Source organism: Strix uralensis, chromosome 8 (assembly GCF_047716275.1).
Source record: "Strix uralensis isolate ZFMK-TIS-50842 chromosome 8, bStrUra1, whole genome shotgun sequence".
Taxonomy (NCBI): domain Eukaryota; kingdom Metazoa; phylum Chordata; class Aves; order Strigiformes; family Strigidae; genus Strix; species Strix uralensis.
Genome location: NC_133979.1, coordinates 20,623,582 through 20,637,929, shown reverse-complemented (window position 1 = coordinate 20,637,929; position 14,348 = coordinate 20,623,582). Strand labels below are relative to the sequence as shown.

General features: G+C 38.7%; 1 protein-coding gene across 2 annotated transcripts in view; it reads left to right on the top strand.

Moving 5' to 3' along the window:
• Positions 1-13,847, top strand: part of DPYD (dihydropyrimidine dehydrogenase) — a 365,990-nt gene extending 352,143 nt beyond the window's left edge. For both annotated transcript variants that reach the window (XM_074877213.1, XM_074877215.1), the window contains 2 exons: positions 9,530-9,670; positions 12,405-13,847. In XM_074877213.1, coding sequence (XP_074733314.1) covers positions 9,530-9,670; positions 12,405-12,575 — 312 coding nt within the window. In that variant the 3' untranslated portion in view covers positions 12,576-13,847. The remainder of the gene's footprint in view (positions 1-9,529; positions 9,671-12,404) is intronic.
• The last annotated feature ends 501 nt before the right edge of the window (positions 13,848-14,348 follow it).

Below are 14,348 nucleotides of genomic sequence, written 5' to 3'. Positions count from 1 at the left end.
TTCTGTTCTCTTTGCAGGGAAAGTATTGATGTAGGGAAAAAGAAAAAGAAGAAGAAACAGCCAATAACTGCATTTTCAATGAGATATAGCTTACTTCTGAAAACAGCAGAAAACCAAAAAACTGATACCCTCGAAAAGCAAATAAACTGAATGAAGGAAGAAATTTAGCGAGAGGAAAAAACAGACATAAAGACTTAAAAAAAACATAAATAAAAAGTTGAGGTCAATAATTTATCAAGCCTAACTCCAAGTACAAAAGCAAAAAAGAACCAAGTAGTAGGAGATAGATTAAAAAGAATAAAAGGGGCCCTACTGCAGGGAAGAGGAAAATTAATTCCCCAAACCAAAAACTTTTGTTTATAAAGACATTGAATACTTTCATGTGGTGTCTGTGAGGAGCTCCTCAGCCAGAGAAATCAGGTTAGCATCTTTCTCACGACTTCATTTAAATGAGACTGAAAAAGTCTGAAGCAAGTAGAAGAAGGTTGGAACCACCAGAGCTGATTCTTGACAGTCTTTCAGTCTGACCATGACTTTAGAAGGGAATGTTTTAACCATCATGAGAAAAACAGCAATGAGAGATGCCCACTATGAAATAGGAAAATACCTGGGTTTTTCTTCAAGTAGGGAACTTACAACTACAAAGGGAGGTTTTAATAAAGTTTATTATTAATAGATCCGTCTATTATTATATTGTAGAGAAAATCTGCCAGGAAGATTCAGAATATCCATTAAGGAAGCTGAGTGAAGCTTAATGAAAAAAGGTGACTTATCTGATACTCTTCCCTGATCAGGAATTCTCCACAGAGAGAGGCAGAGGAGCTCAGACTTGAGTGATTTATTTGTAACTGTCCAAGAAGTATTCACATTTAGAATTGCAAATCCCAGACTGTCTCCAAGCAGTTCTGTCTTGGCTGACCCTCTAGAGAGGAGAGAATATGTTCTGTTAGTTCAGACTAGGATATCAGGTGGTGGGAATGGTCAGCTCTTATAGCTAGTCCCAGCCTAACTCTAGTTTTTTAGAGCAGTGAAGAGGTATGCTTGAAAGCTGATTGGACCTGAGAGATAGCTGTCCTTGAAAGAGCTATGACCCCTGCTTTGGCCAATTGTGTTTTTGGAGGGTTGCTGCAAATTTCCTGATGCCTGCCCAGAACTCCCTCATCTGTCTAATCGGCTGTTGGGTTGGTGATATGTAAATTCCAACATTTGTTTAAATTCCACATGCTGCCAAAATCCCTTTTTTTTATAGATTTTAAAACCCTCTGTGACTATCCAAAATCTAATTTAATTTTTGGATGGCTTTTCCCATGGCTTTTCTCTTTATATTCTTTATTTTTCAATATTAATTGAAACTGCATGCTTTGATATTCAGCAGAGTTGCTTCTTCTTTTCTCACTTGTCTGTAATATCAGAATTTCTGCCATATGTGGAGATGTGCCCTGGATCTTTTCAGTTGCATTTTTGTACATCTCCCACTCATGTATTTGCCTACCTCAAGTTACCTCCTTACTACTTTAATTTCTTTCCTTATACATTCCTGTGTGTTTTTCCTAATAATTTAGGTTTTTGTCCTTCAGGGCCTACACTGTAATATTCGGGCACGATTTATCTGCTTGTTTTATTTCTTCCCTTTTTAATCCACAAATCTTGCTGTAGAGATTGCCCTGTTTGGTAGTTTAAACACTCTGGCATAGCTCCGTTTGTCAGCTTAGCTAGGGCATGACATGTTGTTCTACCTGTTGCAAACATATCCATAGAGCCCCTCAATCTTAAATTCTTTGTGTTTGAACTATTTTTCACCCTTGTGTGTTCGGATATGTTTACATGGTCTTTCGCACATACATATATGCAGGTCTTTTTATGCTGATGTGATGCCGTAAGCACCCAGCTGGAAGCCAGCGCCTTGGGAAGCATCTAGCCACATTCAGTCCAGTGCTGTCCTTAATCTATTAAACCCTCTTAAGAGGTGATGTATATTGATCTAGGCACAGCACCTTTATGCCATAATGGTGTACCATTTGGATCCTTCCTGGCATGTATCTGGGTGGTTCAACATGAGTAGTTTTAGCTTGTACTTGCCTGTCTGGAAGAGACCATATTGTAACCTTCATCATAAACGTGGAGCTGTTGCATATTTCAGGTGGAACTATGCATGTGTCTCCCATAATTTATGGGACTCTAAGTCTGCTTCTCCCAAGTATTTGCTCTAACATGTATCACAGCAATAATCTCTCCTGCAGTAGCCCATAATGATCCCTTCTCTATCACAGTACCTCAGAGAATATTCTCATTACATGTGACAGTTTAAGCAAATTTAAGTTAGTCTTCAGATATGGGGAGAAAGCCTAGAGTCCAAACCTCCTCTTTCCCTCCCCGCTCTCACTGTAGAAGGACTGCCTCAAGTGATTCTATTATGGAATGGAATGGAATGGAATGGAATGGAATGGAATGGAATGGAATGGAATAGAATAGAATAGAATAGAATAGAATAGAATAGAATAGAATAGAATAGAATAGAATAGAATAGAATAGAATAGAATAGAATAGAATAGAATAGAATAGGTAGAAAATAGAATAATTTCAGTTGGAAGGGACCTACAATGATCATCTAGTCCAACTCTCTGACCAATTCAGGGCTGATAAAGTTAAAGCATGTTATTAAGGGCATTGTGCAGATGCCTCTTAAACACTGACAGGCTTGGGGCATCAACCACCTCTCTAGGAAGCCTGTTCCAGTGTTCAACCACTCTCTTCGTAAATAAATGTTTCCTAATGTCCAGTCTAAGCCTCCCATGGTGCAGCTTTGAACCATTCCCATATGTCCTGTCACTGGACCCTAGGGAGAAGAGATCAGCACCTCCCTCTCTACTTCCCCTCCTCAGGAAGCTATAGGAAGCAATGAGGTCACCCCTTGGTCTCCTTTTCTTCAAACCAGACAAACCCAGACTCTTTAGCTGCTCCTCACAGAACATTCCTTCCAGCTTTGTTGCCCTCCTCTGGATACATTCAAGTGTTAACACCCTTCTTCAATTGTGGGGCCCAGAACTGCACACAGTATTCAAGATGAGGCCGCACCAACACTGAATACAGTGGGATAATCACCTATTTTGACTGGCTGGTTATACTGTGTGTGATGCACCCCAGGATGTGGTTTGCCCTCTTGGCTGCCACAGAACGCTGCTGACTCCTGTTGAGCCTGCTGTCAACCAGCACCCCAGATCTCTTTCTGCAGGGCTGCTCTCCAGCCACTCCTCTCCCAATTTATACTCGGGCCTGGCATGACTCCATACTAGGTGCAGAATCCAGCATTTGGACTTCTTAAATTCCATCCCATTAATCATTGCCCAATGCTTCAGTCTGTCTAGATCCCTCTGCAAGGCTGCCATTGTGCTAGCAGCCCGTAAGAGGAAGGGCACTGTGCTTCTCTATGTAAAACTGGAATGACTGTGTATTCCAGATCATGACTGATTAATATAAGAACAGCATTACAGTAATTATGGTGCTATTTCCTATCATAATATCTTGCTAGTTTGCTTGTCTCTTGTCAGGACAGCACATCAAGCTTTTGTGAGCTGTCCATGGTGTGTCCTACTGTGTTTTTGCAGCTTTCTTTTATCTAGACTGTACCTGTTGGCAAGAATAACAAAAGTTACTTATTTTGATACGCTGTTTGTCAAACTGATTTTTTCACCATGATAGTACCTGTTCATCTAGTTTAATACCTATGAAATTCCTTGTGTTTTCTTTAATTTAAACTAAAATCTGCATCAACCTTTTTCTGGAACACGCACGCAAGCATATCTAAACCAGAAGACTGAGACACTGGTGTGTTCATATTTTGCCTTTTCTGAACATTGGTCATTGTATTCCAGCTCTTTTTTCTTTGTTTAGCCAGCTTGCAATCCCACTTCATGGCTACTTAATTTCAGAACTCTGTTGTGTCAGAGACCTGTGTCAGAGGCCTACTGAAACATAAAATTTACCAGTTTTTTTTTTTTTTTTATTTATTGCCTCACAGTCTTCATAAAGAATTGTGATAGATTCACAAGGCATAATTTTCATTAAAGAAGCCATATTGAATTATGTAGTAAAGGTTAATTTGAGTTATTTTGTAAGCCCCTCTTTAGCTAGTACTGCAACTATTTTACTTGCTTTACTGAAGCAAGGCTTAGAGGTCCCTAAAACCCAGTGCATATTTAATAACCTTTTTAACTATTGGCAAAGGATCTATAATCTTTCACTGTAAGGTTAGTTTTAATGAGATTACATATTTTTGTTAGCCACTTTACTGTAAATTGACCTTAGTCATGTACCCTCGGATTCTGTTGACTTTTTCTTCTTTAATCCATAATTTTTTTTCTAAGATTTCTTCTTTTCATCTTTCTCTCTGACAGTACCTCACCCTTATTACCAAAAAAGGACAGGTGGAAGGCAGGTATCTCCCTAATGGAGAGAAACACTGATACAGAAAGACATTTACTTTCTTTGCAACCTTTGCATCCCCTTTCCGTGCTGTCTCTGATCCCTCAGAGACTTGAAGACTGAGGTTGAGGCCTGTCCGTAAGACAGACTGCTATTCACAACAGAAAGACCTCTGCCTCTGGTAATCTAAAGGCTACCCTGTTTCCTTACCTGCTGTTGCTGTCAGCCTCAAGTGCACAAAGTTCCCAGTCAGTGACCCTTTCTCCTGAACATGGTGTGACATGCAATGTATTTTACGGTGACTCAAAAAAGTGCAAGAGGACAAGCATGTGTGTTCCCTTTGAACTTTCTATATGGGATGCAGTACCCTGCACTGTGTATGGCTTTCTAATGAACTAATGAGAGGCCTGTGATGTTTATCATCTCTAGAGCGCAGTGTGATCTTTATAGTGTGGTCTGCATGAAGATGGACACAAAAGGCCCAGAAGGAACCATACCTGAACCATGAATTTTATTTACAAATATTGGTTAACTAATATGATGGCTTATGAAAAGCTAATCACCATAAAATGTTTGATATATTAACATTAAAAATGCAGCTATAGTAATAAAAATAGCATTGTTAAAATAATACCCTACTGAACAGATCTGCTCCTTGTGTATACTCAAAACCACATCTGCCTAGCATAGTGACAAAATGATTTTTTTTCCTGTACTCGTTAGTAACATAAAACTAATGGATTCTGCTCTGATTCTCTCCATAGCAACTGAATTCCCTGCCAGTTCCAGTTGCAGGACTAAATTCTTCTCCCAGTTCATTTTAGTACAGTTCTGTTGAGAAGAGTGGGACAGCACAGCAGTAATCAAAGGAGCAGTCTAGGTCCCTGAGATTGCAAAGGTGTAACTTAGGACAAAATTTAACTTCCAGCTTGTTGTTTTTTTTTTTTTTTTTAATTGCTGCTGGTAATGCATAAGCCAGAAAGAACACAGCTTGACTTTCAGAACCTGGCTTCTGTTTGCAGGTCTGGCAGTTGGCAAAAAAACCATTATACTGTAAACAGTGCAAATTTGTTCTGGAGGCCATTGAGATATACCAAGTGTGGAATCCCATAGTGCCATTTTAGACAGTTGCTTTTTGGAGTGAAACTGCACTTTAAACAGTGAAAGCTGATTATTTCTTGCTGCACTGTTTATTTTGTTCCAAACATTCATGATTTGATGGAAACAAGAAGCTCTGAGATAGCTTGAGATGCTGTAAAAGAGTGCACCTGCAAAACATCTTTTAAGTACCATTGCTTTTTTAGTCAGTAAAAGTCTTGAAACTTTGCAAATGAATAGAGATACAGTTTTTGCTTAAGAGAAAGAAGTGATTAAAAGACACAACACCCAGGAGTGTAAATGAGCAGTAAATCATTGATAGAGTCTTTTGAAATCACTTTCAGGCCTCTAAAATGCCATCATCCTCCCTATTTGGGATTTTAAGTCCCCAAAAGTGTACTTTGAGAGCTGTGAGAAGTGAGACTTGGTTACAAATTCAGAAATCACCATGCCATATGCATTGGTTTTGTTATTCCCTTTGTAAGTTTGTAGCTGGAAAAATCTATTTTGATCATGTTCTTCTAAGCAACCATTTCCTGAGCTCTCTAATGTTATCCTAAACCTTAGCCTGTCTCTCTCCTGCCCCCCAGCTGCTTCTCTGGAAGGCCATTAACCACCTCACTCCTTTCCCATTTAAAAAGCCTTTTCTAATTTCCAGCTTTAAATTTATTCATGGCTGGCTTATAATCATGTGTTCTTGTGCCAACATTGTCATTTAACTTAAATAGCTCTTCTCCCTCCCTGATGTATATATACGAAGAGACATCATATGCCTCCTCTGCCTTCATCTTCCTAGGCTAAACATCTTGTTGGGCTCTTTTTGTCTTCTCTCATAAGCAAGGCCCTCCATCCCATGATTATTTTAGTATCCCATCTCTGCAACCTGCTTGACCTTTTTGGGTTTTGTTAACATCCAGACAATATTTAAAGAATACAAATCTAAATCCAGAACCACCCTGAGAAAATTGTTAATTATCTATGCTGTTTAAACATCTGCTTTTGTTAGATTAAAAAGCCCTTCACTATCAGGAATCTCACTTGTTGATACTTTTACAACATGAGCAGGCAGTGGAAAGCTACTTCATTGTATGTTGTACAGGTTTTACATAATTTCTTCAAATTCTTCACAGAATCACAGAATCATCTAGGTTGGAAGGGACCTTGAAGATCATCTAGTCCAACCATTAACCTAGCACTGACAGTTCCCAACTACACCATATCCCTAAGTGCTATGTCAATCAGTACACAGACGAGTACTAGCAGATGACATGTGCATTTGTGACATACAGTGGAATGTTTGAGGGCTATATACATGAAAGAGAGGCTTATAGGATACTTAGTATTGCTGGCGGCAGCAGACCACACAAAAACACATGTATTTTGAAACCTGTAGCAGGTACGATACAGACAAGCCTACATGAGACTTGAAACAAGCTGGAGCTGAATTCTACAACTACAATTTTTCAACTGATACAGAAGACTGCAGAAACCTGAGAACTGTAGCAACCTGAAAAGTGCTGAGCAATTCCCAGTAAATCCATGAACTTTTCTGAGTAAGACATGGAAAGGAAAATACAGGGGTGTGAGACATTCCTAAGAGATCACATTTGATTGAGTTAGTTATTGTAGCTCATCAGTGGAGGCACAGTAAAGGGCTGTATGTTCAAGTCTAGTCCTTTGCAATACCAAAGTAAAAAGTATTAGCTGAAACACTTCCATAGTAGTTAATTGACCTTTTACAGTGGTTTAAGCAAACAGATTTTACTTCAAATTTGCAGTCAATTTGGACCATGCACATATTCAGCTTGCACAGCTCTATTGATGAGTGCTAACTCATTAAGCTGTGATAACTTGCTCACTTACAGTCATCTGTCCACACTCATTATGTTGCCTTTAGCAATATGCCATAGCTGGTTTATGCTGGAAGAGCATTAATGTTCTCTACATGTTGCTGAGAAGAACTGGAAGGCTTTTAGCATTGAATGAATGCAACCAAGGTGTTTCACATGTCAGCAACTTAGGGGTTTGGCACAGAGAAACATTTGAGTGTTTTTGCAACAAGAAAACAGTACAATTTTCCTGTCCTTCTTCCTGGGCTTAGGATATGGTTGAATTTCCTATTTCAACACTCATTAAGAGCAACTTCATAGATCCTACCACTGCATCCAGCGAAAAAATAAATTTGTCTTATTGCATAAAGATGCTATTGTAATATAAGTGCTGAAGGCCAGGTAGGCCTTAAAGTTAAAACTTCACTGAGATGAATGGGAGTCATTCATTCAGGAAGTAGAGCTGTTCTTGCAAGTTCTCAGCAGACTTGGGAAGACAAAGTTGGACTCATTATTTCATTTAATTCATGTAGCAGAGTTTTCCTTTAGACCTAACATTGATAAAGACATATTATCCTGTTGCTCTGATGTGGCATAGGAATAATTAGGGATGCGTAGTTTGTTTGAAAGTAAGGCTGCCCAAAATAAGGTATGCAATGAAAATTTCAGTTACTATAATCCAGTTCTTCTACAGTGAGAATTGAGAAGAATATATAGAATTTGTATGGGATTCTAAATTATACAGGTTAAATATAGCATACTACTACACATTTAAAATGGTTGCTAATTATTTCAGAATTTTTTTTTGACTGATAGGAATAAGGTAAGTATTGCTTCTTCAAAAACTATTGATAAATGGAATACAAAAATAAATCCTTATCATGTTTCCTGGTGATGCAAGACCAAAGCTCTATAATTCTTATAAGCTTATAATTCTGGGCAGACTTGTCTGTGTCTCATATTTGGCTTGATCTTGAGCATTTTGCAATTGACTTGGATCAAATTCCATAATCAAAATCATAATGACTTCTTAGTTTATTATGGTAGAATGACTTTGAAACCAGTTCTGCTCTCCTGTCAGTGAGATTTCTCTAATACTTAACAGTCATACCCCTTTTTAAAGCAAAAGTAAAATGTATTGTTGCATCACATAACCTTACTTTACTGAGCCAAACTTTATCTTAACAGTGTAGAATCTTGCACATAAAATCGAGCTTGTTTTGCAACATGGGAACTGTTGTAGAAGCGTGTTTAGTAAACTTACAAAATGTCTAGGCAACCAATACAGTGCCACAGAGTGAAATGCAGTCATGTATATAATCTGTGCTATATTTCCACAAGTTAAATTAATTTAACTGAGGGATAGCTGTAGTCCAAAGGACCTGGGACTTGCCCCATCTCTACCATTGACTCAGTGAAGCTGAACTGCCAGTGAACTGTGCATTTTCCCTTGATATAAAGTAGAAATGGTTTGCATCAGGTAGGTCTCCAACAACTTCTTTTAAAGGGCATGTCTTCCCCTTGTGGTATGTACCCATATGCTGTCCTGCCATACACCTTTACTTTTGCAGCACAGATGTGTAAGGTTGATGCCACAAATTCCTCTCTGTGAAGTTAACAGAACTGAATCAAGTCTCGCAGGATTAGACTCACAGCTTACTTCTGTACAAAATTTGCAATGAACTGATGATCATGTGTGCATTTTACTAAAGACAGAAAAGCAATTATTGTTCTGTCAGTTTATGTGATCATGCCCTTTTTTTTCTTGCTGTGAGTTCTTAAATCTGTGCTAATGAGAAATGATCAAGGACGGTCTGATTGTAGCATGTTGCTCCTGTTTCGTGCTCCATTTTGTTCCTTGAAGTTTCACGCAATAATGGCGAAACAATAGCACATTCCAAATCAAGTACTAAATGTGTAAACTATTTGTAGAACGTGTTTGTATGTAAATATATACTTCTAATAATGCCTACATTCAAAATGTGCCTCTATGGAACATTCTTCATATTTTACAGAAGTTATGAAGGTCTGCAACTTGTAAATTTACAAGAAAAATCCTAAACATCATCACAATGCATGGCCAAGTCTTCCATATCCAAGTACTAGAGAGTACTCCTGTGAAGCTATAGAAACTGCTTAGGTATCTCTAAATGAGTCGATAACTTTTTTTTTTTCCCTAGGATGTAATTGGAAAAGCGCTGCAGTATATTGGAACATATGGTGAGCTCTGCAACACAGAGCAAGTCGTGGCTCTGATTGACGAGGAAATGTGTATCAACTGTGGCAAATGTTACATGACCTGTAATGATTCTGGCTACCAGGTAAGAACACAGCTGTACTTAGCAGAAAGGCACAATGAGTTATCTTTCTGCTGCTGGGAAGAATGAATCCACCTTCTGTTAATGAGCAGGTGGTAAAAACAGATGTCTAAAATATTGGATTTGAACCCCAGCACACTCCCAGGCTATGCCGTGCAAGCCCTGCCTGAGCTGTTTGCGTGGCGATGAGAACACCGCCCAGCATGGCTTCTTCTGGAGGGCTGTGCAGAGTGTACCACATCTCGCTGGTGCGCTCTGGGTCACTCTCCCAGTCTCTCCCCAACTGCAAGAGGGAAGTGGGATTCTTTTTAAGAGGAGGAAAATGAAGGAGACCCAAGTCGGATGGCAGTAAATGTTGTTCTTTGAGTACATGAGGAAGAAAGGAAAGAATGCATCCCTTCCCACCAAGGGAATATAAGGAGACAAGAGCCGTTCTGATTGCCAAATGCTTTTTAAGAAACCTAGTCCTTCTTCTGTCAGTGTAACTGAACTTGAACTAATTCAGGTTTCAGGCAGGTGAGTTTTTGTTTTGATCTTGATTGCGGTGCAAATCCTTTCTCCAGGATAGCTGCCAGGCTTTAGAGAAGCAGGTTGAAGTTTGCAGAAATCATTGTGACCAGAAAATAGCACAGTTTTGAGCTGGGGCTCCTGTTTGCAGCAAAGTATTTCTCTGATTTCTGCTCAGTATGGTAGCATAAATTGTATGAAATGTATCAGCATTTCTATGTGCCATTCCTGGTCATGGGCACTGGAGCTGATGGACTGGTCTGCAGTAAAAAGGGCAGTACAGGAGGCCTCACATTGTTTTAGAAAACCAAAATATGGTCTAGCATAACTTCCGTGGAATCCAATATACAGTGAGCAATAATTTCTACATGAATTTTTGCATTCATCCCAGTCCAAGAATAGTTTGTCAAAAACAAATACTTTAACTAAGCACCAAGTTTCCTCTGAACACCATAACCTTCTGTTTATCCTTAATCCACTCTAATCAGTAGTAGGTCTGATGAATTTAATGACATACAAAGAAAAAAGTCTTCCCATTTAAAATCAACTCCTGCAATTAAAAAACAAAGTGTCAGAGCAAAGGTAGGCATGTTATTTCCACTGATACAAGAAAATTAATGCTGCATTTATACCAGATTAGATTACTACAGTAGCCTTTTAACTGTCTAAATTTCTTCTTGACACTGCAATCTTCACATCTTCTCCTTCCATCAGATTTCCCAGTGAAGGAGAGGATATAGCCCTTGGAGAGCAAAAGACTGTTTATATTTAGTAAAACTTCCTTTTCTATAACTGGAAAGAAAAAAATCAGCACGAAAAGAAACCAAAGTTTAAAACTCCAGGAGTTTTTCTAAGCACAAAAAAATGTTTTTTCCTTAATTAATTAAGGAAATTGAAAAGAAATTAATTGCAAAAAATTGCAAAGAAATCAAACTCTCCCCCCCCCCCCCTTCAAAATAGCATCTGCTTCATGCTTCTCTTTGTTTCAAAAATATCCATGCTACTATACAGAGCTATCACCTTGTATGACTCCAACAAAAAAGCTTTCCTTAATTTAAAGTTAGCACTGTAGTCCTGACTTCCTCTCCCTCTTCGAACAACCTTTCAGGATGTGCATTGTTGTTAGGGAGAGAGGAAGGAGTCCTTAAATGCTCACAAACCAAAGCTCTCTTTGTGCTCAAGCTAAACTAAAACTTGTAGATTCAGAGCAGTTAGTACCTACTTCATGCCCTTGCTGGTTGCTACAGCAACTTCTGTGCTTTCCTAGTAGTGAAACCCCAAATGCCACAAATCTGCCTTTGGAGCCCACCTGCAGCACCACCTCGTCCCTCCCACCTCCTCCCTGGCTCCCCCAGTTGCTGAAGGTGGTTAGGGAGATTTGCTAAGGCACCACTTGTTTGCCGAGAAGTGAGTTCAGCTTTCAGGCCTGATTTTTCCTTCCTAAAACTCTTAAAAGTAGATACTCAGCGGTGGGGTTTTTTTATTTTTTACTTTTCTAGGCTAGTTTCTCAGATATTGAAGCTTTTGCGGTTGTGTGATGCTTTTGTTTTTGCTTTTACTTGCCATTTCTATTATACCAGGAGTTTATTTCATTGAGACTGCAATTCTTATTTCACATTCAAATACACTTATCACCCTAATTGGTAATGAGGATTCACTGCATGGAAACATGAGAACTAAGCAAGCTCCGCCTGCCCAAAACTCATATATCCCTTTTGAAGATTTGCAGAGGAAAATAATCATATGAGGCACAGCGTGCTGTGTTTTTCTCTACTATTTATTAAATTAGATTGTTTATGGTATGCTGAAAATAAAAGTTAAAAGAACACGTTGTGGCCAGCATTGTGCTGAAGCCACACAGGCATGGTCTGATGTCTCCTCTGAATCAATAACCCTGGCAAATTGCTGTCTTATGGAATATTTCCTTCATGCAAAGGAGAAATATCCCTCTGGGAGTTTAAACATCATGTGCCAAATTCCTCCTTTTGTAACCAGCCCTGGTGACCTGTGAGCTTTCACTGAGGTATTATTTGGCCCATATTTCTAATTTTAAAGTGTTGGGAGGGGGGGTTGTTTAGTTCCCTGCCAGTTGAACAGTTGCTATAGCTGCAGTGCAGAATCACACCAAGATGTCTCCAAGTGCTGTAGCACAGGAAATGCAGACACTAAAATGGGAGCAATTTTGACCTTTTCTGTGAGTGACATCAATAATGTTTATTCCTGTTCACAGGCTATCCAGTTTGATCCCAAAACCCACCTGCCCGCGGTTACTGACAGCTGTACAGGCTGCACCCTCTGTCTCAGCGTCTGCCCTGTTATCGACTGCATCCGCATGGTTTCCAGGACAACACCCTACGAACCAAAGCGCGGGCTGCCCTTAGCCGTGAACCCCGCGTGTTGAGGTGATCAGTCCAACAGCTAATGTGAACTTTACACTTGTTTGATGCAATTGATTTGCTTTCTAATTAGTCCTTGAAAAATCTACTCCTATAAAAAAATGTAATATTGATAGCAGTTACAATGAACGCTGTTTTCCAATTATTTTTACAACAATTAATTTTTGAAATTACAGAAAGGCAGCAATTAGTCAGTCATAGCTGTCAGTTGTCCACTGTGTGAAGTGTAACTTTCTCCTTACAAGTCATGCTGTAATTTCAAAATTTCTCTATAGACTCTTTATGTATTTTCTGGCTGTAAATATAATTAAGAAAGCATTTTTAATGAACTGCAAATCAGTGTACAAGCTAACTGTTTTCAAGGAGGCATTTTGTAATTAAACATTACATTCAGTTTTAAAAGAGTTTCTTAGAAGATGTAATTAACTACATAGCATTCAAACAAAGCAATGTGGCTTCTATTTTTCTATGGGAAGAAATGAAAGGGAGTTTAAAATAGGATTTAAGAACTGGATTAATCACTTTCAACTACTACAGCATATGGTAGTGTATTTTTATAATCCTTTCTAATTCTTTCTCACACTAGTCACTTTATAGAATAAATTTGCTGTGCACTGACACATGCTGGACTCTTCAGATTTTTGTGTTGCATGGGTAGCTCGATCGTTACTTTTCTCCCGCAGAGAACACTCATATCATCTCTCTAAAAATGGTTAAACCAGCTTATTACGAAGTCCAGGTTGCATTTCAGGATTCTGAGATGTGACAACATTTTTTGCTCCAAGCTCATCCTCTAAATAACTTTTTAATTGTGCCAATTAATGTTCCAGAATGTACATGTTACAGGTCAGAGATCTGATTACGTGCAAACGGAATACACACCCTGCAGACTGCATTTGCCAAACACAGACACACCGGGTAAACTGGCAGGATGATTTCCCTCAGTGCCAATTCTTCATACTTATTGGTTATGTATGGTTACAATAGTTTCACAACCAAAAAGAAATATGGATTTGTCTGTCTTGCTAAACAATATCTCAGTTTTAATCAATTTTTCATTCACAGTAGGAACTTTCTAATATGAACATATTGCTGTCTGCTTTACTCCACTTAAGAATACAAAGCCTTTAGTTTCATAATAATAAAAGATGATCTATCAATTCAATTTCATATACACTATATTGTGATCACCAAAAGCTTTGATTAAAAATATACCCTGACTTTTGTTTCTTGATTTATGAACTGTGCACTGAATTATAAATAAATGTTGAAACCAACTTGGGTTTGTTTGGGGTGTTTTTTTTCATTTACTAAACAGATTTTTCTTGTAGAGGCTTGTCAGGTGGTGTTTCATGATCTCTAAGATTCACTCCAGGAATCATTAATGAGTTAATTCATGTGTACCTCTTTCCGTTAATTGCCTACAGTGCAGAATATAGCATGCTCTTTGCCCCCCTTTGTCTTTGACTTGTCTTCCTTTTGCATCCCTTCCCCACATGCACACACGCATGCACGCACACATATGTACACTCTGTGTCACTCTAACGTTTTGTAGTGTTCTTTCATTTAGTATCCTCACTCCACCAGCACTGTTTTGCTGACATTTTGGGCTTGCTTGATGAGATCCCTTGGCAGGCTCAAGCCTAGTGTCTCCACTAATAGCCTTTTCATCATACTTTAATTTTTCTGTTCATCATTGTGGATTTTTCACACTCAGATGAAAAGAGCAACAGATAGTTGTACTGCTTAGAAACTATTTGCCTGAAACTTCTTTAAAG